This window comes from Salvelinus alpinus, chromosome 17 (genome assembly GCF_045679555.1).
Source record: "Salvelinus alpinus chromosome 17, SLU_Salpinus.1, whole genome shotgun sequence".
In the NCBI taxonomy this organism is placed as follows: domain Eukaryota; kingdom Metazoa; phylum Chordata; class Actinopteri; order Salmoniformes; family Salmonidae; genus Salvelinus; species Salvelinus alpinus.
In genome coordinates, this window is record NC_092102.1 from 14,971,383 (window position 1) to 14,996,259 (window position 24,877).

The window sequence follows — 24,877 nt, forward strand, 5'->3', positions numbered from 1 at the left end:
GTGGAACATCCAGGTGCTATTTTGCAAACTTCAGACGTGCTGCAATGTTTTTGGACAGCAGTGGCTTCTTCCGTGGTGTCCTCCCATGAACACCATTCTTGTTTAGTGTTTTACTTATCATAAACTCGTCAGATGTTAGCATGTTCCAGAGATTTCTGTAAGTCTTTAGCTGACACTAGGATTCTTCTTAACCTCATTAAACATTCTGCTCTTGCAGTCATCTTTGCAGGACGGCCACTATTAGGGAGAGTAGCAACAGTGCTGAACTTTCTCCATTTATAGACAATTTGTCTTACCGTGGACTGACTTTTAGAGATACTTTTGTAACCCTTTCCAGTTTTATGCAAGGCAACAATTCTTAATCTTAGGTCTTCTGAGATCTCTTTTGTTCGCGGCATGGTTCACATCAGGCAATGGTTCTTGTGAATAGCAAACTCAAATTTTGTGAGTTTTTTTTTAATGGGGCAGGGCAGCTCTAACCAAAATCTCCAAACTAAATCTCATTGATTGGACTCCAGGTTAGCTGACTCCTGACTACAATTAGCTTTTGGAGAGGTCATTAGTCTAGGGGTTCACATACTTTTCCCAACCTACTGTGAATACATCATTTAAACATTCAATATAAACAAGAAAAATACAATAACTTGTGTGTTATTAGTTTAAGCAGACTGTGTTTGTCTATTGTTGTGACTTAGATGAAGATCAGATCAGATTTTAGGTCAAATTTATGCAGAAATCCAAAGGGTTCACATACTTTTTCTTGCCACTGTAGTTGTTGACCTTTGCCCTCTGTTGCAGCTATGGCACAGCACCTAACAGCAAAACCATCAAGAACTCAAGACTTGTGAGCCAGAAGGACGACGTGCACGTTTGCATCATGTGCTTGCGAGCCATAATGAACTACCAGGTACTGACTGTGGATATCCACTATCAAAGCCACCCCCATGTTACCAATAATACACAGAGCAACCTAAAACACCTATTGTTCTCCCTAGTGGCATTAGGACAGAACGGTAAAGCATAAATGCAATTTTGTTTTTAAAGATGTCAAGAGTCTCTGTTGCAGATGTTTCCTGTACAAGCCACAGTAAAAGTGAATCTAGGCAGTGTTCCAGTTCTATGCACTGGCAGCATTCTCTTTGACCACATCCTGTTCTATCGTTACCTTCTCTCTCCAGTATGGCTTCAACCTGGTCATGTCCCACGCACACGCAGTCAACGAAATTGCCCTGAGTCTGAACAATAAGAACTCACGGTAAGCAGATCTCAGGCTCTATTTAGAAGCTGTTACTACACACGTCCAGTAACTCTAGGTTGATTTTGATTCGAGGTGCAGGGTACAACAGTGTGCAGGTATCTATCACCATTTCAAGTTCAGGCCCTACCCCTGCCTCCACCACCTGTGCAGCTTGAGAGATTTAAGGGTGGGTCAGACAATAGAGGAACATTTGATGAGCCTGTTCATATGATACGCTCCTCATTCTCTAAGGGGGCTCCCATCGGCTTCTCTCTGATGTTGGGAATGAGAACCATACATCCAGCCTGGTAAAGGCATGGTTTGCCGTATATCCCAAATGGGGTCCTATTCCCTATTTAGTGCACTAATTTTGCGTAGGGCCCCGGTCAAAAGTAGTGCACTACGAAGGGAATAGGGAGCCATTGCGTAGGGACTAGGGTGCCATTTTGGATGAAGGCCTGTTATAGATGCAGTGTGTTAGAAGAATGTTTGGTATAGAGGGATTACAGTGTTAAAGCGTGGAGCTGATCACTTCATAATGACCTCCTTTTAGTAGAAGCGTGACAAGCCCCTCTCTCCGGCTCCTCTGTGGGTATTAAACCTCAAAGTATAGAATTATGAATTTCAGCTTTGCTATGTATTTATTTAGTGCTTTAGGTTATCAATTGCTGACTACATTTTGCACCGGTGAAAAGAAGACGGCTAATATTTAACGAAGTATAATATTAAATGCCGTTATAATAAAGTCATAGTGAGTTGGATTTGAACCACGTACAGGTCGAGCCATGGATTACCAGAGTCGTAATGCATTGTTATATAAACGTTGTGTCTATGAACAAGCATATTCTGTCTTGACAGGACAAAAGCCCTGGTGCTGGAGCTGCTGGCTGCAGTGTGTCTGGTTAGAGGAGGCCATGAGATCATACTCTCTGCATTCGACAACTTCAAAGAGGTGAAGTATTACTTTAGTATAACCTCAGTATTAGGCTACTGTAGGCTGAATTCACCATTTTGTTTTTTTTCCAAATACTTGGAACGCTTGCACAATAAAACCAACAGAATAATCCCAAAAGTGCAAACCCTGCCCATCTGGCTCTTCAGGCAGGCTCAATGAAATGCTCAAAGTATCTGAAAGAAAATGAATAGTATTTGAACCCTGGTAGGCCTGTTAGGCAAAGCCCAGAACCATTCTATGTCTGGGGCTATTAATATCATTAAGCCAGCAGATGTGAGGCAACCGTGATAAGGATCAATTTCCCAATGGGAGTGAGTGGATCACAAAGGTTTGCTTAGCCTCTCAGTTTCTAGCCTGTATAGTCGTCTTAACGCCGGAATCAGCCGATTACTGTGCGCAACCTGCAGAGCACCACAGAACCCCATAGAGCAATACTCCTATCAGCCACCCAGTCACAACAATGTGTGAACCAACCACTCTGTGGTGGGATTTCAAAATGCAATCATAATGACAGCTGAGTGTTTACTGAAACGTTATAGCTAAGATGTTCCGCCACCAGTTTTGGGCACCAGGGCCCAAAACTGCCACCAGGGCCTCCTCTGGTCAAAAGTAGTGCACTATATAGGGAATAGGATGCCATTTGGGACGCAGATCTGGTTTATAGCCATATTTGTGCAGCAATTAAGTATAAATTACAAAACAACAACTCTAGGCTAAAGAATGCTGATATGGAATGAGGGGTTGGATTTTGTTCTGTATTTAAATCAGATGTTAAGTTGGGAAATCAGCCTGTTTGTTTTCTTTGTCTCCAGTGTGTGTGTGTGTGTGTGTGGGAGTCTGGCGAGATCTCTATCCCGTTGCCTTATTTTTACTCTGTTCCCTTCCCAAGAATTCCAATAATTAGGAGGGCTTTTCATTGCAGATGGAGTGTGTTGACCTCTGCTTACACCCATAGCCTTGGCATGGGTCACGATCAGTGGAGGCTCCTCAGAGGAGGAAGTGGAGGACCGTCCTCCTCAGTGAATTTCATAAAAATAAAAATATTGAAACATTAAAAAGTTATCCTTTTTAGATAAAACTATACTAAATATATTCACGTCACCATATAAATGATTAAAACACACTGTTTTGCAATGAAGGTCTACAGTAGCCTCAACAGCACTCTGTAGGGTAGCACCATGGTGTAGCCGGAGGACAGCTAGCTTCCGTCCTCCTCTGGGTACACTGACGTCAATACGAAACCTAGGAGTCTCATGGTTCTCATCCCCTTCCATCGACTTACACAGTAATTATCATAACTTCCAGAGGACGTCCTCCAAACTATCAGAGCTCTTGCAGCATGAACTGACGTTGTCCACCCATTCAAAGGATCAGAGAATTAATCTAGTACTGAAATCATAAGCTACAGCCAGCTAGCACTGCAGTGTATGAAACGTGGTGAGTAGTTGAGTCAAAGAGAGAGAAAGACAATATTTTTACAGTTTGGAGCAAATTCATTTCTTAAAAAATTAAGGAGAAGATGGAGAGAGAGAGAGAGCGAGAGAGAAATGTATGAGGTGAGGGGGGCAAACTGATTGGTTGTATTTTTTTTAACTTTCACTTAGCTAGTAAATGCAGCTAGCTAGTTTAGCTTACTCAAACACCTAGCTCAAACAGAGGGATGCTATGTTAGCTAGCTGGCTATGGCTATCCAACACTGGAACTCTTCGAAGTCAAGATTTTCTTAATTTATTGCCACCAGGGCCAGCCGCTGTAACTGCTAAACTGCTTTCAGATTGTACACTGTACTGCATGATTGTAGCAGGTTTACTAATGCGTTAGTTCTAGTAGTTTAAGTTGACTATGACGTGACAACGATGTAGGCTGTGTGAAGCGGTTATGATATGAAGGTTTGGCTTGGAAAGGTTTTTTCGCCTGGTCACAGACAGCTGATTTGTTGTGCACTGAAGTCCACAAGTGAAGGGTAAAGGTGAGAGGAGGAGAGTGCGTAGATAGTTGTGAGAAGGAATTATATATTATATATACAACGAGCTAAGTGATCATGCTGTTTTTATGTGGCTGCTATGAAAGTGAAATGTTTGCGTGTGATCAGGGGTGTATTCATTCCCGATGTTTCTATTCCTTTTCAGGTGTGCAAGGAGAAGCATCGCTTTGAGAAGCTGATGGACTATTTCCATGTGGAGGATGGGAACATTGACTTCATGGTGGCCTGCATGCAGTTCATCAACATCATGGTCCACTCAGTAGAAGACATGAACTTCAGGGTTCACCTGCAGTACGAGTTCACTAAGCTGGGCCTAGATGACTACCTGGAGGTAAGGAGGACGCTATGAATACAATATAATAATCATGTATTAATTTGACCTGTCCCAACATCTCCTTCAGCATTCCTTGAATGAAGTCTCCAAGGAGCCATACATACTGTAGGCTGTGTCTCATGCCTTTTGAGGCAGCATTTGAAGGCAGGGAGTAAAAAAAAATAATATATATATATATATATATACAAAAAAAAAAGAAGAAAAAAAATAATCGCCATTTTACATCATGTCCCCTTTTCCAAGATGCCTTAAAACGTTGCCTTCTACGGTACCTTCATAAATGTGAACCTGAACCTCCCCTTCTCTCCCTACAGAAATCCAAGTACACAGAGAGTGACAAGCTGTCAGTCCAGATTCAGGCCTACCTGGACAATGTGTTTGATGTGGGCGGCCTGCTGGAGGACGCAGAGACCAAGAACGTGGCTCTGGAGAAGGTGGAGGAACTGGAGGAACACCTGTCCCACGTAAGAACCCCAAGACTGACCAGACCACCCGCTAAGCCTCTGTGCAGGAGTGGAATGTTTTCAAATGGGTTATAGGTCAAATACGCACATGGCGATGAGTCTTGCAGTTGTTATTAGCACGGAATTTTATAGAACATTTGTCCTTCTCCATACTGACGAATGTACATGAAAAGAGTTCTACGAAGTACCGTAGTCAGGTACGTCATTATCCGGTCGGATTGGGTCTCCTCTGCTATTTCAGTCAGGCAGTAATGTGAAGTACACCATCCACCATGTTCTTCCAAGGACCCCTTTCTAACACAGAAAGGTCAGGAGGCACACGTGCCGTCATCTGGAGAATTTCAAAACAAACCCGGCTTTCAGGGGCCAGGAATTACGGGGGAGGAGGAGAGCGAGCATTCCCAGAGAATTCCTTTTACTACTTGTACAGCATGTTATCCCATTTCAAAAGTGAAAGCTAGCTAGGCCATGTCAGCCTCACTTGAACTTGCTGTGTCATGCTGCAAAGCGTATCACATTTCTTATTGATGCTGTGGCGAATATAGTACACGAGAGAGAGAGATAGAGGGCTATAGTGGAACTGGGCGAGATGCCCGAGTTGGACTTTACTGAATCAACGCTTTAATTCACCTCTCCCCTCTATCCCTTTCTCCATCCCTGTTGTTCCATCTCTCCACTCACTCTGCTTCACTCTCCATCCCTGTTGTTCCATCTCTCCACTCACTCTGCTTCCCTCTCCATGCCTGTTGTTCCATCTCTCCACTCACTCTGCTTCCCTCTCCATCCCTGTTGTTCCATCTCTCCACTCACTCTGCTTCCCTCTCCATCCCTGTTGTTCCATCTCTCCACTCACTCTGCTTCCCTCTCCATCCCTGTTGTTCCATCTCTCCACTCACTCTGCTTCACTCTCCATGCCTGCTGCCTTCTCTTTCTTTGCTCACCCTCTTCATCCTCTCCACCATGTACTAGGTGACAGAGAAGCTGCTGGAGGTGGAGAATGAGACCATCACGAAAGTGGCTGACCTGGAGAAGCAGCTCCTGCAGAAGGACAAGGATCTCCACGTAATACGGGTAAGATAAGCTGGTGATCACTATTATGATACGGAATCAAATTACCATTCCGTTTCTCATATACATCATCAAATGTACCCTCGATGATTCAGCACAGCCGTAGCTGTGTCTTCGCGCGTCTTAATGTTGTATTAATATGTTGTTTTACTACACCTGGTTGAGTATATGTACGGCCGTGGCAGAATAACATCAACGTTTGATTAACTATGCTCTAGCAAGAATGCTATTATAGAAAATTGATCGGCAGGATATGGAATGATTATGATCCTGTATGGTTTGTGGAGTCATCATAGAGTCATTTCTCTCTGTCTCCCCCTGGTGTTCTGACCCAACAGGAGACGTACGAGTCGACCAACACCCAAGTCCACACCCTGAGGAGGATGATCAAGGAGAAGGACGCTGCCTTCCAGAGGAGCTTCAACATCGAGAAGCGCCTGCTGGAGATGGAACAGCAGGGGACCATCCGCCTCCGCAAGAAGCCGGACGGGGACATCGCCATCGAGCCCCTGGGTGGGGGTGGTGGAGGAGGAGGAGGGAGTAGAGGTCCGGGGGTGCCTCTGGGTGACTTTGGGCAGAACGGAGGGTTCTCAGTGGGGCCTGGAGGAGTAACAGGGCCAGGAGGACCAGGAGGACCAGGGACTAGTCTACCATCAGCCAGTGAAGCACCTCCTCCCCCGCCTCCCCCTCCTCCGCCTCCTCCGCCTCTGCCCTCTGCTTTAGGTACAGTACCATGATCAGTTATACTATTTCACATCATTGTGCCGACTCCAACTATAACGTGTTGGCTTTCTTTTCACATTGTCCTTCATTGCAGGGGTTCCCACCCTTTTCCATTCCAAATTCCAAAGCCCACTGAAAAGGTTGAGAATAAATACTTTACAGCACAAACTATGGTGGGTGTGTAACCAGGCCAGTACAGCTCGGCTCTGTAGTGTGGAAAGGGTATTACTGTCTGTGCTAAACAGTGTGTGTGTGGCATACATGTATGTAAGAGAGAGGAAGTCACTCGAGTCCCAAGGGACATGGGGGACATAGGTCTATGAGGGCAGATCTATTTTAGAGTTGCACTCGTTGCCCTTTTGTGCCCAGCCAGGTGATTGGTCAGAGTAGGGCCCGGGCCCCGCCCGTCCAGACAGGAAAGGGAAACGCTAGGGTGTTTCCTCCCTCACTGTGAATCAAGGTGCTGACAGGCTGTGCGCGCAAACACACACACACAAGGAAACAGCTGGATGGACGCACAACACTACTGTATGCAATCAGAAACCACTATTATGAATGATCTTCTATTCATCGTATTGATTTGGTACAGCATGCCTGAACTAGCCTCTCACAGACATCAAATCCCAAGCGTATGGACTACGGCTCATGAGAATAGAGCTGCCCAGACTTCGCCGTTATTGGTCGATGCTGACTGAGTGTTTGTGTTCTATTCCACAGGAGCGAATGCTCCACCCCCACCTCCCATGGCCCCGCCTTTACCAGGAACTACACCCAACTTCATCCTCAATATGGGCCTATCAGGTAAGAGCTAACACCAGCCTCCAAATACAATGCATTGCACGTCTGCTATGGTGCCACTACGGTTCATCTGAACTAAAAAGGATCTTAGGGTGGAGTATAGAATGTGTCGAAAAGATACAAGTCTGATTGTGTGATGGTAATGTGCATGATTTTCTATATAATGGCTGTCCTGATATTCTATGTAATAATGTCGGTCTGCAGCTATCAGGATCAAGAAGCCCATCAAGACCAAGTTCCGCCTGCCTATATTCAACTGGACCGCGCTGAAACCCAACCAGATCAACGGCACGGTCTTCAGCGAGATAGATGATGAACGAGTACTAGAGGTGAGTCTACCAGTCCAGGAGAAACCTGACAGTTTCTCTCTTCATTTTGAGCCCGAGTTGTTCCGTGTCATGTCGCGTGGTCAGGAAAATAGGCCCTCAAGGCCCTCCTCCTAACTCATTGTATACAGATAGTTAAACCAGCCCTGTTTTGTTGCAATCAACAACAAAAAACAACTCCTAATTAAAACAGGTATTTTTCATAGAAGATGTACATGCTTTGAGGTATCACGTTTGACTGAGTGTGTGGTATGTGTTGTCTGTCTAAAGGAGCTGGATGTGGAGAAGTTCGAGGAGCTTTTTAAGACCAAGGCCCAGGGTCCTTTGGTGGACCTGAGTGGCCCCAAGACCAAAGTGTCTCAGAAGGCTGCCAACAAGGTCAGCCTGCTGGACGCTAACCGCTCCAAGAACCTGGCCATCACCCTGAGGAAGGCCAACAAGAGCACTGAGGAGATCTGCAAAGCCATACAGAGGTACGTATTGTAACCTATACCTCGCTCTCCACAAATCAAAATGTATTTTTACGTCAACAAATCAGTTGTCACAAAGTGCATTACAGTAACCCGGCCTGGACCTTCAAAGAACAAGCAACAAACAATGTCCAGGAAAAACTCCCGAGAAGGAAGTAACCTAGAGAGGAACCATACTCCGAAGGGCCCAACCATGTGGTTCTATGTTGCATCGTTTCCAGTTCTAGCACTGATGTTTCTAACCTGTCTTCCCCCTCTGATGCTTTATGCAAGGTCTCTCTACTCAGGTTTGACCTGAAAAGCACTGCCGGTGGACTTATTGGAGTTTCTGATGTTTCTAACCTGTCAGTGTTGCAACCTCTACTATCTGTTTCTCCCTATAGCTTTGATCTGAAGGCCTTGCCGGTGGACTTCGTGGAGTGTCTGATGCGGTTCCTTCCCACAGAGGCAGAGGGGAAGACGATGCGTCAGTACGAGCGGGAGCGACGACCGCTGGACGCGCTGACGGACGAGGACCGATTCATGCTCTTCTTCTCCAAGATCGAACGGCTCACCCAGAGGATGAATATCATTACGTTCGTAGGGAACTTCTCAGACAACGTCAGCATGCTAACCCCGCAGCTCAACGCCATCATCGCAGCATCCGCGTCCGTCAAGTCTTCACCGAAGTTAAAACGCATGCTAGAGGTAAGGCTTTTCTCTCTTGGATTCCATCATCGGGGATTAAAGTAGTTTGACTTGGATGACAAGCGTCGTTTCAGTTTTAGCAATCAGTGGTGAGTTTCTTAACACTAAAATCATCTGTCAGTTTCAGGCAATGGTTCTTAGTGCAACAACTATTTTAGAAAACTCTGTTGTTTTTTGCGTGACCCTGGCCACATTTTTATGGCGCCAAGATTGTAATTCTTTGCTTTCTCTACGCTCATAGATCATCTTAGCCCTGGGAAACTACATGAACAGCAGCAAGAGAGGCTCTGTGTATGGCTTCAAGCTACAAAGTCTTGATCTGGTGAGTACTGAACGAAACAAAGGAGAACATTCTAGAGAGGTGCTCTCTCCAAGTCCTCAAGCGGCATCTCAAGTGTTGACTGTATCTTCATATTAGTTACAAGGGGCTAGACTTTTTTCAAGATGTACTCCTCCAGAATGAGAAGGGCCTTGGTTGATATGTATTCTGGCCATGTATTCAGTTTTAAGTGCTCAGTTTATCTCCATATTAATTATACAAGGCTACAATTATACACTTGTTTCAAGAGTGATAAAAGAGGCTTGGCTGCTATGCATTCCTCTTCTCCCCCAGCTGCTGGACACCAAGTCTACAGACAGGAAGATGACTCTGCTCCACTACATAGCTGTGGTTGTCAAGGAGAAGTATCCAGAGCTGGCTAACTTCTTCAACGAACTACACTTTGTGGACAAAGCTGCTGCAGGTGAGTACACAGCTACATAGACCTCACGAGACAGGACTGGGACTCCTCTTCTGACTGTATGAAGAAGACAGTTCATGTGAAGCACAGTAGAAATGAGGAGGCTTGATATTCGTGTGCCTGCGTGCGTATCTCTCTCTAGTGTCTCTGGAGAATGTGCTGCTGGACGTGCGGGAGCTGGGTAAAGGGATGGATCTGATCAGGAGAGAATGTAGTCTCCACGACCACTCTGTTCTCAAGGGCTTCCTCCAGACCAGCGACACTCAGCTTGACAAACTGCAGAAGGATGCCAAGACTGCAGAGGTAAACTAAACACATCCTATCAAAATTGCAAACACAATTGTTCAATACTAAGTTTAGAAGTCTGTAAACTTCTAAACTTCTTCCACTACCCTAAAACCGCTAAAGCATTTTTCTTCAGGGAAAATAGCCTTGCTAAAACTACAAACGGGTCAAAACCAAACAAAACATAACTTAGTGTAACGGCGCAACACCTCTCCCTATAAGCAGGACAACAAAAGCCAAAAAGCCCAAGATACAACAATGCAGGACAACACTTGACCTCAAACAAAAGGCTTTGTAAAGGTTGGCGATGTTGACAAATATTGTATCCCGCCTTTTGCACTTCTGTCTCCCCCGGTCATTTTCTAGGAAGCCTTCAACAATGTGGTGAACTATTTTGGGGAGAGTTCCAAGACGACTCCTCCGTCTGTGTTCTTCCCTGTGTTTGTGCGATTCATCAGAGCTTACAAGGTAAGGGAGGACCAAGCAGCACAGTTCTAACACGCATCTTTACCTCTGTACATGTATATAATATGCCACACAGCAAACGTCGTTACAGTAAAGCGAGTGCATATATTTATTATGCCTGTGAGATCCCTGTGGGTATCACCCTCTTACCAACTATGCCACACAGGACCATGTTTAGGTGGAGATTGCTCTCTGTCCTATGGGAGTTAGCCTAACCTTTGGTTAGTCTGGGTCTGGGTGTTGCCCTGCTGCCTCTAAGAGCAGAGCTGTCTGTGTGCCACAGGACAGGGTGTGGACTGGAGTCACAGGTCTAATAACAGGATGGGCCAGCTGGGTCTGCCTTCAGAGCCGCAGCTGTGGTGTTTAGACTGGGTCCGGTCTCCCGCTTCCTTCCCCCCTGCTTTCCCCTTTCTCCCCCTGCCTCCCCACCCCGGACCGAGGGCCCCGCCCTGCCTCTGCTTCCCCCTGCCTCCACCCTCCCTGCCTCTCCCCTGACCCCCCCCCCCCGGAAGGACAGACGGCCCTGCCTCCGCCTGCCGGACAGCCCTGCCCTGCCACACAGACACCTTCCTGAGATTGTTCGCTACAAGGATGTATGGATCTGCAGGATCTGTGCGCTTGCATGCGTATCTGTGTGTGTGTGTGAGAGAGAGAGAAACAGAGAGGGGATCAGAGAGAGAGCAACATACACAGAAAAGTGTATGTTGCTGACATGAAAGTGTATTGTCTCTGTTTACTCAACACCCAAAACCACTTCTTCTATTGTAAAATAGATATATTTCCATAGCTTGGCTTAGCCAGTGTCTTGATTTGTATTGAATTGAAGTCTCATTTCTCTGAGTGGCGTCCATTTTGTGTTCTCCTCCCTACAGGATGCGGTGGTGGACAATGAGCAGAGGAAAAAGCAGGAGGAAGCCATGAGAGAGAAATTACTGGCTCAGGAGGCCAAGCAACACGACCCCAAGGTACAGTACTAGAAGTCTCCCTAGCCCTGACTGACAGACAAGGCCCAAAAAGCCAGGAGGATTATAGTAGTCACTGGACTCAACCAACAGTAGTAAAATTGAGCTTATTGTACAATGACTCTAGAGGGTCTAGATGTAGAATGTAGACTAAATTGTGTATAATTATGCTATCAACAGAGCCTTATATTTCCTCAATATATTTCTCACACTTCCAGTAAGGAGTTCATGCATTTTGTATGATTGAAATGATCCATGCGCAGCTCAAGCTATTTGGGGGACCTAGGCAGGATTTGATCCTTCCTCCTCTCCCTCCCAGGTCCAGGTAGTGAAGAAGAGGCAGCAGCAACAGGAGCTGATCTCAGAGCTGCGTAAACGCCAGGCTAAGGACCACCGGCCCGTCTACGAGGGGAAGGACGGCACCATCGAGGATATCATCACAGGTGGGCTCGACATGCAGCCACGCAGGCAGCCACGCAGCCCCCAGCCAGGCCCCAGGTCTCCTGGTCCAAGCAGTCCTAGGGGCAGAGGCCGGGGCCAGGCTAAGATCACTGTGGTCCTCAACTGCTCGGCTGGAGGAGCACTCTGTTACGTGGTTCAGACACCACTGCTAGAGGCTATACAGCAGCTAGACAACAGCAGATTCCAGTTCTGAACGTCCCAGTAGTTTGTTTCTGTGGCCTGCTAGTTTTCTAGATTAGTACTGTCTCGTTATTACAGAGTAGAGTAGGCATGTAGTCAGGCCATTGGCTGTTATGCGTGTCCCGATAGATCAAAAATGCCACCGTATCCCGATGCCCTGTTTGGTGGGAGGTGCAAACTCAGGACAGTTTCTAACTTAACTCTCATTAATCAGCATCTACAGTGAAATCTAAATGATCAATGTTAATAATATGCTAATAATGCTTCCTCCCCACTACTGGTCCTTTACAACACTTGCGTCATCTCCGTTACTCTACATACAGTATAGCCCTGTCATCCTGGACATAGCGAGCGTCACAAATAGCACTTTATTCCCTGTAGAGCACTGCTGGTCAGAAGTAGTGCACTACATAGGGAATATGGTGCATCAAAGACCTTTCGAGGGCTGGAAGACTCACATTAGTGTAGTCTGGTCCTCCAGTACTCCAATACAGCGAGGTGTGGCACAGAGGGAGCTGGTATACTGTATATACAGATATAACAGTTATAGTACAGTTGCAGCAGCTTGAGGAGTGCCAGTGCCGTTCTAGACTGTACCAAGCTGACGGAAGATGGGGGGGGGGGTGTACAACAGTACAGTAACAGTTCCTCTGTCTCAGGTGTGACGTTTTCTCCCCTCCTCCCCCCTCAGTGCTGAAGAGCGTCCCCTTCACAGCCCGTACTGCTAAACGAAGCTCACGGTTCTTCTGTGAAGCACAGCTCTGTGACGACTCCAACTGCTAGCCCCTACAGTTCCTCCCCCCTAATGCCAAGGTTGTCCAGAACAGGTGTCCTCTCCTCGTTACCCCCCCGCCCCACTCCCTTGCCTGACCACTCTGCATGCAGCATGACCACCTCGTCACTCCCTAAGATTACTCCTTACACCCCCCCTCTCTTTACTAATTTAGGCCAGTCCACGGTTTGCTTGAATCCCGGCCTTTGACTCTTATTGGTGGCAAGTGTGTCTTCTGTCTACCTCAAAGTACTTCTACCTGAATTAACAGGATAGAAGTCAGACAGCCAAACCTCTGAATGACTGAACCTGATATTTAGATATTCATACTGAATCACAGGCTAATGTTACAATGGGAATATATGATTATTTACACTGAACAAAAATATAAAACGCAACATGCAACAATTTTTCTGAGTTACAGTTCATAAGGAAATCGGTCAGTTGAAATAAATTAATTAGGTCCTAATCTGTAGATGTCACATGACTGGGAATACAGATATGTATCGGTTGGTCACAGATACTGTACCTTAAAAAAAAAAGTTTGTGCGTGGATCCGGAAACCAGTCAGTATCTGGTGTGACCACCATTTGCCTCATGCAGCGCCACACGTCTCCTTTGCATAGAGTAGATCGGGCTGTTGATTGTGGCTTGTGGAATGTAGTCCCACTCCTCTTCAATGGCTGTGCGAAGTTGCTGGATATTGGCGGGAACTGGAACACGCTGTCGTACACATAGATCCAAAGCATCCCAAACATGCTCAATGGGTGACATGTCTGGTGAGTATGCAGGCCATGGAAGAACTGGGACATTTTCAGCTTCCAGGAATTGTGTCCAGATCCTTGTGACATGGGGGCGGATGAGGTGATGGCGGCGGATGAATGGCACGACAATGGGCCTCAAGATTCGTCACGGTATCTCTGTGCATTTGTCTGTAACTTATGCCTGCCCATACCATAACCCCACCACCATAGGGAACTCTGTTCGCAAACCTCTCGCCCACACGACGCCATACACGCTGTCTGCCATCTGCCCGGTACAAATGAAACTGGGATTAATCTGTGAAGAGCACACTTCTCCAGCGTGCCATTGTCCATCAAAGGTGAGCATTTGCCCACTGAAGTCGCTTACGATGCCAAACTGCAGTCAAGTCAAGACCCTGGTGAGGACGACGAGCACGCAGATGAGCTTCCCGGAGACAGTTTCTGCAGAAATTCTTCAGTTCAGTTGTGCAAACCCACAGTTTCGTCTGCTGTCCGGGTGGCTGGTCTCATATGATCCCGCAGGTGAAGAAGCAGGATGTTGAGGTCCTGGGCTGGCGTGGTTACATATGGTCTGCAGTTATGAGGCCGATTGGACGTACTGCCAAATTCTCTAAAACGACATTCTGGTAGAGAAATTAACAGGACATTTTCTGGAAATAGCTCCGGTGGACATTCCTGCAGTCAGCATGCCAATTGCACGCTCCCTCAAAACTTGAGACATCTGTGGCATTGTGTTGTGACAAAACTGCACATTTTAGGGTGGCCTTTTATTGTCCCCGGCACAAGGTTCACCTGTGTAATGATCATGCCGTTTAATCGGCATCTTGATATCCCACACCTGTCAGATGGATGGATTATCTTGGCAAATGAGAAATGCTCAATTACAGGGATGTAAACAAATTTGTGCACAAAATATGAGAGAAATACACTTTTTGTGCGTATGGAACATTTCTGGGATATTTTATTTCAGCTCATGAAACATGGGACCAACACTTTACATGTTGCGATTATATTTTTGTTCAGTATAGTAAGTAGTACGAAATATAATCATATAATCAAGTTGCATTTACTGTAGCATAATAGCATGAGTATGGAAAGCTACATTATGTATAAGATATCAGTTCTTTCAGGTTTTATACTTTGAGATGTGTTTAACTAAAAAAAATACAGTATTAAGACGTTTGGCTATAAAACCGATCTTGTTAACCAAACAATGCCTTGTTGTTCCATGAAACTAACTAATGTGGTTGGTTTGGTTTCTCTCTAACCTGGTAACAACCTTTCCTCAACCATCACTCTTTTTTCCTTCATTCTACCCCTCTGAACAGCTGAACAGAAGATAAATAACAGTATATGCCACTCCTAAACGCTGCAGGGTAAGGAAGGTAGCCTGAAGCCTGGCCTGTCTGCTTTGGCCCTGCTTGTACTGTGGCCCCTCTGTGCTGCTAGCTACATAGTATATGGTGCTGCTACAGTCATGTCAGCTGCTTGAGCCAACCCAGCGTTTCAGATTCATTATAACAGCAAGACCTGCTTTACTGTACTGCACAGCAGTAAGATATGCAATGCTTTGCAGTACAACAGTAAGAAACATGCAGCTGAGCCTACATTGCTTCGTGATTTATATAGCGGTTACCCCCTCCGCATTTCAAACAGACCAACTCCCTTTCCCAAAGAGCCAGCAGAAGCGCACGTATCCGGTCTCGTTTCCATTTTTATTCATGTATTCTATTTAACTAGGCAAGTCAAACAGTATACCTCTCAAGATAAGACTATTTCATCCACCATTCTACTCAGGTCCCTCCATCACCACCTCACTCACCTCTTTCTTCCATGTTGCATGCTGTGTCCAGTGTTCTGTCCATCCACCACTCACCAGTCTGTCACCTGTTGATGTCATGTCTCAGCGTCCTGTTTTGCCCTGTTAACTGTGTGTGCTGAGCAGCTCAATGGTCAACAAGCTCTGTTGAGCCCCCTGCGCATCCACACAAACACCATCATATTCTGACAAAAGGATATATATATATATATATATATACAGAAACATTGGTAATACTATTTGAACACTTCATTATAAAAGGGCTACATAACTGTAATAATCATGACATAGCAGATAAATATTTAGTGTCTTTAGCATAGTATCTCACAGAGCTCGTTGACTGCCACAACTGTGATATTATTTGAACGTTTGATTATTATTTTGTTCCCTAGTTAGGTTGTTGAGATTGTGATTTATTTGAATAACTATACACCCATAGCATTGGATTGAAAGATCCATATTTCTCTGTCAGTTTTAAGTTGACAATGCAAGGCTATGGGAAGGCATCATTCTCTTATTGGTTAACGGATATCCACTTTCAATTGGCTACCCATTTGACAACATATAAGTAAAATTGGAAAATGTGAAACATAATTGGCACTATTTGCAGAAATATACTGTTAGGATAAGCACTGCAAATAGAAGTTCCTTCATCAACAACCTCAAACATGAGCATGACGCCACTGGAGCAGTTTGACTTCCCAGTTAACCTGAGTGACCCCTCTCTCCCCCTCCCTCACCCACTCACAGATCTCCGCAGCCAGCCTTTCCTGCGGCATGACGCGCTGATCCGGAGCGGCTGGAAGAGACCCTAAACAAACACTCGTTCCTCCTCATTTATCCCCCATTCGCTTTATAACCTCCCCCCCTTCCCTACCTGTGTCCCGGTGGTCTCACCCACCCGAGGCTGCATCTCCCTGCAGATCAGAGACTGAAAGCCGGACAGGACCGAACCAATGGCCCAAGTTTTACGGGGGTATTTATTTATTTATGGAGATCCTATATGGACACGATCTCTCAACAAGCAGGTATAAGCACAGACATCAGGTGGGTTAGCCTACCCCCTCTCCCACTGCAAACACACACCGCATGCACAAAGGCACACACACAGAAAAGAGGACTACAGCGATTGCCAGTGTTGACATTAAGAACAGGACTGGGCAGAGAGAGTCCAAAGAAGAAGCGTATGGTGAGTTGAGCCCTTAAAGGGGTGGCTCGCCTCACACAAGCAGGAAGGAAGGACACTGCAACTGCATAATGTGGACATGGAACCACAAGTGCCTCCTGCCAAGTGCCTGCCAACGCGGATCTTATTTCCATGAATGTGGATTTCCTCCGCGCAAGTTGAGGATGGGAGACAGTCGGTCGGTTGTATAAAACGACAGCATATGTTGACTCTACTGCTGGGATTTCCACTTCAAAGAGAACAGGGTTGTTTTCATAAGGCCCCAAAACGAAAGAAAACAGACTGAAACAGGGAGGGACTAGCTGGACTTGACCAATAAGAAACGCTTATTTTTGATTTCCGTGGCCGAACGCTTTAGGTTGTGTGCCCTAATGAATATGGCCCAGGGTTTTGCCATCACAGAACGTCTCTGTCCACAGATGAAAGAAGGATTGAAGATTATTGTTAGAGACCTTTAATCTTTGGAGATGTTTCTGTACAAGCTAGCCAAACCAAACTTCCTCTACTCTCATGTCTTATTATTTTGAGAACGAATAAGTGCCTTTTTGTTTAGACAGTATTATTTCTGTGACTCGGCTATAATTTGTATCTTTAGTTGTTAAATATTTTATTTTTTATTGCATTTTTTTGATAACATTACCTTCAAAAACAAAACAAAAAAAAGAATCATATGCAATGGTTTGGAATCAGAATTCCAGCTTTAATCACTATACAGTATTTAAAGGTTGCTTCTCAGCACTGTAATCTAAATTAGTTTAGGCCAAGTGTCTTTGAAATCATTTGATGAGTGGGTAAAAACATTCCATGTATTTACTTTCTATTACTTTTAACTTTATGACCTACAGTCCAATCACCACTTCAGTCTTACCACTTAGGCCGGGATTCATTCCAATCCGCCTTATAGTGCGGTTGACATTCAGGGCTCCATTCAAAAACTGGATCGCTGGAGCGTTACAGATTGGGGGATAGAAATGTTAAAGGTAATTTCCCGACTGAGCCGACATATGCAGCGTTTACAGTGAATGCAGTCGGCGTTTGGAACTTTGCCTTTAAGCTTCAATCACGCTGAACTTCCGAGACACGGGTTGAATAGAGCCCTTTTAAGGTCTGTCCGATTAAGCCAAGATATCCAGCGTTTCCGTCAATACGGTCATGCATTTGTTGGTAGGTAAAGAATGCATTGCTATGAGTCTAACCATGTTCTTTATGCTCTCTTCGCATTAAGTTTTAGAACTAATGATGAACAATTTCCCCCTTAATAGCCATCAAGTAGGCGCAATGATTGTGCACTCAGATTTACAATCTGTGTTTCAATATGGCATTTCCACAAAAGGGACAGCGCATATTTACACTACTTACATTGCCTTAATGTTGTATGAGACACTACTTCTATAGCAGATATTTCTACATGCATTTACATTTGATGTAAATCAACGAATAGAAGGCTTTTACTTGTGCTTTTCTGTCGTAAGGATGAAATGAAATAGTGCCTGTTGTTCAAAAGATGACTTCCCCCCCTTAATAAACAAAATGACAATGTGACTCACAATTGAAAATCTCTGCTGTCTCTCACTCTCGGTCTCCTTTCTCTCGCTCTCTCCCTCTTTCTTTCTCACTCACTAATTTCACACCAAATGAAAGTCAGATCCACAACTTATTTCTACTATAAAAATCCATTTAATTTCTGATATCAAAAAGAAATAAAATCATAACAGAAACAGAGCAACAACAATCCATGTGTGGGGTTTTGTTTTGCTGAAGTGTTTCTGTCAAAATTAAAACCGATTGTTCCTAATTTACATTATTCAAATAAAAATGTAACAGAGCAGAAATGTTATTAAAATCCAAATGATAGTGCATACTGTTAATAAAAGTGATGGTTAAGCTAGAACAGATTGCTATAGGGTTTGTATATGCGTGTGTGTGTTGTGAATTGCATGCAGTGTAATCTGTAATATAGAATGGCAGTTATGGCTGATCACCTCCAACTGGTTAGAAGCAGCATGTTCAGCAGCGCGTGATTGGCTGAGACTGAGCCTGGACCAATGACAGTTCTATCAGACATACAAGACAGGCAGGCAGACAGACAGGGCTGGCTGACAGATGGTTAGACGGACGAGCCGACAGACAGACGGCTAGCTAGCGTTAGCAGCAAGGCAGAGGGGGGAATCAACAGGGGACGCTAATCAGGAGGCTAATAGTCCGAACCTCCCGAGGAATGCGCTTACAATGAGCAGAAACCGAAATTACATCGGCATAATGTAATTATTACATACATTCGAAACAAAACACAGCATTGTTGTTATAAATTCCCACAAGTACCATAAAAACAACTGGCCTCTCCTGAAAGTATGTTTACTATCACCGACAAAAGCATGTTCAGCTTGTTGTACTGTAGATGGTTAGTTTCAGCAATGGCAGGTTTTCACAGAGGCATTCTTGGTGCCAAACTGCCTATTTCCAGGATGAACGCTGGTCCATGAACCCTCTGGGCCCCAATATGTATCACCGGTCACATCAAGGCCCCCCCAAAACCACATTCGGTGTTACACCCAAAACATGTCCTCTCGTAACCCAAAGACATCCTCAGTTACTTCCCCCGGAATTGTCATCCTGGAACGTCTGCTTCAATACAATCATATATCTCCAACAAATTACACACTCCATTAACCCACTGACTTTCATTCATTAAGCAAAAAAATCAGCCGTTCATTTATTCAAGACCAAAACAGAAAAGGTGGTAAAACATAGTACAGACAGACTGCTATATGTTATTTGATGTTTTGTATTCCTGGGTATATTGTCAAGACACTTTGTTAATAGGGTTATATATATATATATATGCGTGTGTAAATATATTTCAGTTTTAGTCTGTGCAAGGAGGTAAAAGACAATCACTCAACTGAACGGACATTAGTATGCGTGACGCTGACTGACTCTGCCATGTGGACATGTGCAGTTCTGGTTCTGGTTCCAGTACTACAGTTCCAGAACTCTTTTCGTTCCATCAGCCATGGTCTCACTCTGCACCTCCAGCATAGACCAAACCAGCATTCGGAACTGACTGAGTATTGAACTTGGCCCTCCTCTTTTCTCTACATCTTTCACAAACAACAAGCACTTCTCTGAAATGGAACAATGTTTTTCCCCCTATACAATTCATACAAAAATAAAAACTTAAAATTGTTCCACCGCTGTTCGTTTTGCTCTACACCTATGCACAGAGGTAGTGGCTATATGGATGAAGAGTGGAGGGAGAGTAGCGAGGGAGGATGGAGGTGAGCAACATTTTCAAACGAGAGAGTTGAATGAATACATCTGTCTATAAAATGGTTCTTCCTTTTTCTGACCAGAGGAATTTTCTTTTTGTTTTTGTCAAAAGAACAAAATATAATACTGCAATCACATACAAAAGTACTCCTTCATTTTATACAGTGTTCTGTTTTTGTTCCTTTTCTTTTCTCGATTGGTAAAAAGGCATAAGATCAGCGTTTGTCTCTTTGCGGGCATGGTCTAGACTTGGCTCGGTCATGCCTGACCTCTGACCCCTGACCTCTAGGCCAGCGGGTCACTCATGTCCTCATCCTCCCCATCGTCCCCCTGTGACAGCAACTCTTTCTTCTCGTCTGTACTAGCCAAAGAGCTGCGGCTGTTGTGGGCTCCCATGTACAAGGTGGCGTACACTGGGTTGGTGAAGTTGGTGGGCTGCAGGGAGGGAAACACAGAAATAATGTTTGGACAAAGAGCATACAAGGGACCTAAATTAGGTTTCGTTGCAATCCAGGTAGTCTAGAGGCAGAGTATCATGGAGTGCAGAAACATGTTTTAAAAGGTGACAATGCCAAATGTGCTGCAGTGTTAAAAACACGTATCAAAACGACTAACCTGAGTGTTAAAACAAGTGTTCCCTATTTAAGATGGGTCAAGTGTGACGATAAGGGAACGTGGGCATTACCTTGTCTGGATCTAAAGCAAAGTCCGAATCCAGGAGTTCCCCAGCATCGTCGTCTGGCTCCCCTTCGTAGATCTTGTAGGCTGGGTTCCCTATCTCCACGTTCATGGCCCCGTTGGTCATCCTGTGATGCTGGAAGCCCTTGGCCCTGTGGACACACAGAGCGGGTTTGTTTCGTCTCAACACTAACAGTAGCGGAGACGTAGCCACAACACAGGAGCTGAAAGTACCGAGAGCCTTGAATCAAGCCAGTGACAGGAGAGAAATCCAACATGCGACACCAGCTACATGTACAGTACAGGGAAAAACGCTCCCACACAGTCAAGGCAGCACAGAATCACGGTAAAATTGACAAAACAAATTAGCTTTTTTCAAAAGCCATTTGGACACGTCCAGTGTTTATCCCGGTGAATGCTGGATTTTCCACAATGCAAATGTTCCACTGCCACAATGCAGGCACAGAAGCACCACTGATAGACACATGTATTTACACACGTAGATAGGGAAAGGTATGGATGGGTAAGGAAGAACCAGTCAATCTATCTGTCAATACACCCCTGCGTCCCTGGGTGGGAAACCCTGTCCTGAACAAGAGAGAGGAGGCAGGGACAGACAGACCGACTCTACTACAGAAAGACAAGCAAAATGGAGGACTGTCACTGGACCGACAGACAAGATGGTGGCTTAGATGAGGCATTGGGGAGATGGAGGAGAAGGGGGGGGGGGGGCGAGACAGGTGATAGGCATGACCCTATTAAGTTACCGAGAACGTCGGGAGCGTTTGCCCGGCCATACAGACCTAGAAAGAGAGCGATAGATAGAGAAGAGAGAGATAAAGAGGGAGTGTGATGGTGGGAGGTACAGATGAAAGGTGGAAAAGAGATTCGAGTTTGACCGAATGAGTGGGAGCCCCCCCACCCAGTCTCGACACAATGGTTGTCTACTTCAGTAGCCCCCCCCCCCCCCCCACAAATAAAATGGGGGACGACGACTCAGTTAGTAGAATCCTCTTGTCATGTCAGTCATTGCATACCTTAGAGAGCTATTTATAACTTGTCAGAAATGTCCAGGTCAACTCGCCCATCCCAGCTAACGTTTCTTAAGCTAGGTTTCTTTAGCCCATAGATTTTGTTGTAATATTTGAGTCACTCAAACACCACAAGCATACACATTAGAAATTGAAAAATGTACAGAATTGCTAGAACATTTGCTTAAAAACAGCTATATTTTCTCTGCACCTCATGACAAAATGTGTACAATTGCAGGAAATATGCTTTAAAACCGGCAACAACAAAAAAAAGTATCGGCCAACAAAAGGGTTGTGAACGGTTTGTGTCGTGAACAGTGCTTGTGGCCATAGAAATATACGTGGCACGCGGGATGTTCCCCCAATGCTGGAAGGGGGGCCTGAGTGAAAGAGTTTGGGAACACCTGATCTACTCTACTCACCCACGCATTCTCCTCTTGTACCACAAGATGGCCCCGACGACCAGCAGCGCCAGTAACAACAGCAGCAGCACTGGGATGACTATGGAGGCAGAACCTGCAGAGAGAGCAACACGGACACCAATGAGAACAGAGTATATGCAACACGTCGGCCAATGAGACGAACAGGTTATAACATGTATTGTGTTATAATCATGTGTTATAGTCTGTGGTTATAACATGTGTTTCACTGACACTAAAGGGACTAAAGTAACGTACTTCCACTGGAGACAGGAGAATCCACAGGCGAGGCAATGACTTCACATCGATACCCACTCCATTCTATAGGACACCTAAATAAATACACGTCACACAGGTTACAGAGAGACTCCTAAATACACGTCACACAGGTTACAGAGAGACGCCTAAATACACGTCACACAGGTTACAGAGAGACTCCTAAATACACGTCACACAGGTTACAGAGAGACTCCTAAATACACGTCACACAGGTTACAGAGAGACTCCTAAATACACGTCACACAGGTTACAGAGAGACTCCTAAATACACGTCACACAGGTTACAGAGAGACTCCTAAATACACGTCACACAGGTTACAGAGAGACACCTAAATACACGTCACACAGGTTACAGAGAGACACCTAAATACACGTCACACAGGTTACAGAGAGACTCCTAAATACACGTCACACAGGTTACAGAGAGACTCCTAAATACACGTCACACAGGTTACAGAGAGACACCTAAATACACGTCACACAGGTTACAGAGAGACTCCTAAATACACGTCACACAGGTTACAGAGACTCCTAAATACACGTCACACAGGTTACAGAGAGACTCCTAAATACACGTCACACAGGTTACAGAGAGACTCCTAAATACACGTCACACAGGTTACAGAGAGACTCCTAAACACGTGTGTGTGAGATATGGATCATCCTCTTACTTGCACTGGGGCAGTAGCGTGCGTGGTTCGATAGAGCAGATTCCCTTGGTGCAGAAATCTAGACAGGTGTAGCAGCTGTGATTGGTTTGACCGTTAGGACAGCTGGACATAGACAGGTACACAGAGACAAGGAGAGTCAACAAACATTAGATCTTTTTTAGGATAACACCAGGAAAACTCTAATATTAAAATAAAACAAACTGGGGACTGAGCGGAATGTGTGTGTAGGTGTGTGTGTGTGACTGAGCAGTGTGTGTGTGTGTGTGTGTGTGTGTGTGTGTGTGTGACTGAGCAGTGTGTGTGCATCTGTGAGCCTGTGACTGAGCGGAATGTGTGTGTAGGTGTGTGTGTGTGACTGAGCAGTGTGTGTGTGTGTGTGTGTGTGTGTGTGTGTGACTGAGCAGTGTGTGTGTGCATCTGTGAGCCTGTGACTGAGCAGAATGTGTGTGTAGGTGTGTGTGTGTGACTGAGCAGTGTGTGTGTGTGCATCTGTGAGCGTGAACGGACTGAACAGTGTGTGTGTGTGTGTGTGTGTACGTAGCGTGCACTCCTACCGGCACATGACCTCTCCTGAGGCTTTGGGCAGACACTTGCCGTTGGGTCCGCAGTACTGGCATTTGTCCAGCTCACATAGCTGTCCGTGGAACTGAGGGGGACAGCGACACAGCTTGGTGGCATTGGCCGTCTGCAGACACTGCCCCTCATTCTTACAGTAATCCTCACATTTACCTAAAGGGGGGGGTGAGCAGATTGAGAAGCAGAGAAACAAAGTTTACAGTCACACAGTGAATATTCTCCTTTAGAGCCATTTCTGATTAGAGATTAAGAATTGCTTTAAAAAGTGGATTGAAGACCCCCCCCCCCCGCCCTTTCCTGAACTACTTCAAAATAAAGAATTAAAATCAGGACGAATTCAGATGAAAAGCCAGGAACTGTACCTTTGCTTACACTGTTATACCAGGCTGATACAAAGCTGAACAGCTCTACATTCACTTGACTTGGAAGTGGTGCACATGGTTGGGTAAATAACCTTTTACTAACCCATTCTGGATTATATACTCACTGTATTGACACTGGTCTGCCAGGTACTCAGGCGGACAGCGGCAGGTGGGCTGGTTGCCCTGGGATACGGTGCAGTTGCCTCCATTGTGACAGTAGTCCTGACAGGTGTGCAGGTTACACTGGGGCCCCGTGAAGCCCTTCAGACAGCGACATGTAGGGGCCCCTGGAAGAGAGAAGGACAAGGTCAAAAGGTTAAGAAAGACGGTGTGGACGTTACACAGGAAACAAAAAGGGTCACGCTAAATGAGAACAGAAATATAATGTAGGCTAAATAAACTACGCAAAAAAAAAAGAAACGTCCTCTCACTGTCAACTGCGTTTATTTTCAGCAAACTCAACATGTGTAAATATTTGAATGAACATAACATTCAACAACTGAGACAAACTGAACAAGTTCCACAGACATGTGACTAACAGAAATGGAATAATGTGTCCCTGAACAAAGGGGGGGTCAAAAGTAACACTCAGTATCTGGTGTGGCCACCAGCTGCATTAAGTACTGCAGTGCATCTCCTCCTGGCACCAGATTTGCCATTTCTTGCTGTGAGATGTTACCCCACTCTTCCACCAAGGCACCTGCAAGTTCCCGGACATTTCTGGGGTCAGCCTATTGCGGACAGTCTGAGCACTGATGGAGGGATTGTGCGTTCCTGGTGTAACTCGGGCAGTTGTTGTTGCCATCCTGTACCTGTCCCGCAGGTGTGATGTTCGGATGTACCGCTCCTGTGCAGGTGTTGTTACACATGGTCTGCCACCTCGAGGACGATTAGCTGTCTGTCCTGTCTC

General features: G+C 45.4%; 2 protein-coding genes across 9 annotated transcripts in view; one reads left to right on the top strand and one right to left on the bottom strand.

The window, feature by feature from the left end:
• LOC139542228 (formin-like protein 3) overlaps positions 1-18,230 on the top strand; it is a 49,129-nt gene extending 30,899 nt beyond the window's left edge. For 2 of the 5 annotated variants that reach the window (XM_071347411.1, XM_071347415.1), the window contains 19 exons: positions 799-907; positions 1,179-1,255; positions 2,096-2,189; positions 4,322-4,507; positions 4,825-4,974; positions 5,944-6,045; positions 6,381-6,765; positions 7,483-7,566; positions 7,768-7,892; positions 8,160-8,362; positions 8,743-9,046; positions 9,288-9,368; positions 9,660-9,789; positions 9,929-10,089; positions 10,438-10,539; positions 11,409-11,501; positions 11,818-11,941; positions 12,832-12,953; positions 16,246-18,230. In XM_071347411.1, the coding sequence (XP_071203512.1) occupies positions 799-907; positions 1,179-1,255; positions 2,096-2,189; positions 4,322-4,507; positions 4,825-4,974; positions 5,944-6,045; positions 6,381-6,765; positions 7,483-7,566; positions 7,768-7,892; positions 8,160-8,362; positions 8,743-9,046; positions 9,288-9,368; positions 9,660-9,789; positions 9,929-10,089; positions 10,438-10,539; positions 11,409-11,501; positions 11,818-11,941; positions 12,832-12,923 (2,602 nt within the window). In that variant the 3' untranslated portion in view covers positions 12,924-12,953; positions 16,246-18,230. Of the gene's footprint in view, positions 1-798; positions 908-1,178; positions 1,256-2,095; positions 2,190-4,321; positions 4,508-4,824; positions 4,975-5,943; positions 6,046-6,380; positions 6,766-7,482; positions 7,567-7,767; positions 7,893-8,159; positions 8,363-8,742; positions 9,047-9,287; positions 9,369-9,659; positions 9,790-9,928; positions 10,090-10,437; positions 10,540-11,408; positions 11,502-11,817; positions 11,942-12,831; positions 12,968-15,004; positions 15,053-16,245 lie in introns of all 5 variants that reach the window. The other 3 variants (XM_071347412.1, XM_071347414.1, XM_071347413.1) reach the window with 3 other exon arrangements.
• A 1,139-nt stretch (positions 18,231-19,369) lies between these two features.
• Positions 19,370-24,877, bottom strand: part of LOC139542227 (low-density lipoprotein receptor-related protein 1-like) — a 134,929-nt gene continuing 129,421 nt past the window's right edge. For 2 of the 4 annotated variants that reach the window (XM_071347407.1, XM_071347406.1), the window contains exons 84-91: positions 24,093-24,254; positions 23,584-23,758; positions 23,030-23,131; positions 22,338-22,411; positions 22,083-22,176; positions 21,397-21,432; positions 20,637-20,781; positions 19,370-20,386 (exon numbers count right to left, since the gene is read on the bottom strand). In XM_071347407.1, the coding sequence (XP_071203508.1) occupies positions 20,237-20,386; positions 20,637-20,781; positions 21,397-21,432; positions 22,083-22,176; positions 22,338-22,411; positions 23,030-23,131; positions 23,584-23,758; positions 24,093-24,254 (938 nt within the window). In that variant the 3' untranslated portion in view covers positions 19,370-20,236. The remainder of the gene's footprint in view (positions 20,387-20,636; positions 20,782-21,396; positions 21,433-22,082; positions 22,177-22,337; positions 22,412-23,029; positions 23,132-23,583; positions 23,759-24,092; positions 24,255-24,877) is intronic. The other 2 variants (XM_071347410.1, XM_071347409.1) reach the window with 1 other exon arrangement.